This window comes from Rhincodon typus, chromosome 20 (assembly GCF_021869965.1).
Source record: "Rhincodon typus isolate 14 chromosome 20, sRhiTyp1.1, whole genome shotgun sequence".
Lineage (NCBI taxonomy): Eukaryota > Metazoa > Chordata > Chondrichthyes > Orectolobiformes > Rhincodontidae > Rhincodon > Rhincodon typus.
This window is the reverse complement of record NC_063351.1, coordinates 51390602-51391271: the sequence shown is the minus strand read 5'-3', so window position 1 is coordinate 51391271 and position 670 is coordinate 51390602. Positions and strand designations below refer to the sequence as shown.

General features: G+C 48.5%; 1 protein-coding gene across 1 annotated transcript in view; it reads left to right on the top strand.

Moving 5' to 3' along the window:
* Nucleotides 1–413: 413 nt before the first annotated feature.
* The window catches only part of smc3 (structural maintenance of chromosomes 3), a 99135-nt gene continuing 98878 nt past the window's right edge, over nucleotides 414–670 (top strand). Inside the window, exon 1 of the mRNA XM_048608754.1 lies at nucleotides 414–601. Coding sequence (XP_048464711.1) covers nucleotides 587–601 — 15 coding nt within the window. The 5' untranslated portion in view covers nucleotides 414–586. The remainder of the gene's footprint in view (nucleotides 602–670) is intronic.

Genomic DNA, 670 nt, shown 5'->3' with positions numbered 1-670 from the left:
GGAAGTTTGATGTACATGTGTAATAACATATCTGAACAGATTTGCTAAAAGAGATATGAAAGCTCATTGTGAAATAAATGCCCGCCGACAAGAAAGGCTGGCTGTGTTTAAAGATCCCGAGCAGCATGCCCCTTTAATTGGAAGCCCCGCTCCAGGCGCCAGAACGTTCCATTGGCGCCAAATGTTTGACCTCGCCTGGACCATACCAATATCAAATAGGGGGTGCAGACGGTGTGCAGTGCGTTGAAACATTCTTCTGTTCCAGAATTAGAGGGAAATTTCAAACACAAACATTAATGTAAATTAATAATAAATAATAATGGATGGCTCGATCAGTTGAATGTTTCCATCCCATGTATTTCCCTTATTGCCTTTCTTACCACCCCTCGGTCACTGATTTGGTACAGGTTGAGGGTGAGCCGCCATTTTCTCGGAGTTTTGCCGCTTTCGGGTTATTTTTGTTTATTCTTTTATTGTCGCTGCTCCAGATCACCGGCGGCGGAGGAGGTTATTTTTGTTAATTTAATAACGACGGTCGGAAGGCGGTGGGGAGGAGAGCCTCCAGTGCCGCTGAGGGACGCGAGATATGTACATTAAACAGGTAAAGGCCCCGCTCGGGGGGGGGCGAAAGGCCGGGCCCCGGGGACCCCGCTCGGGGGTCGGCGAAAGG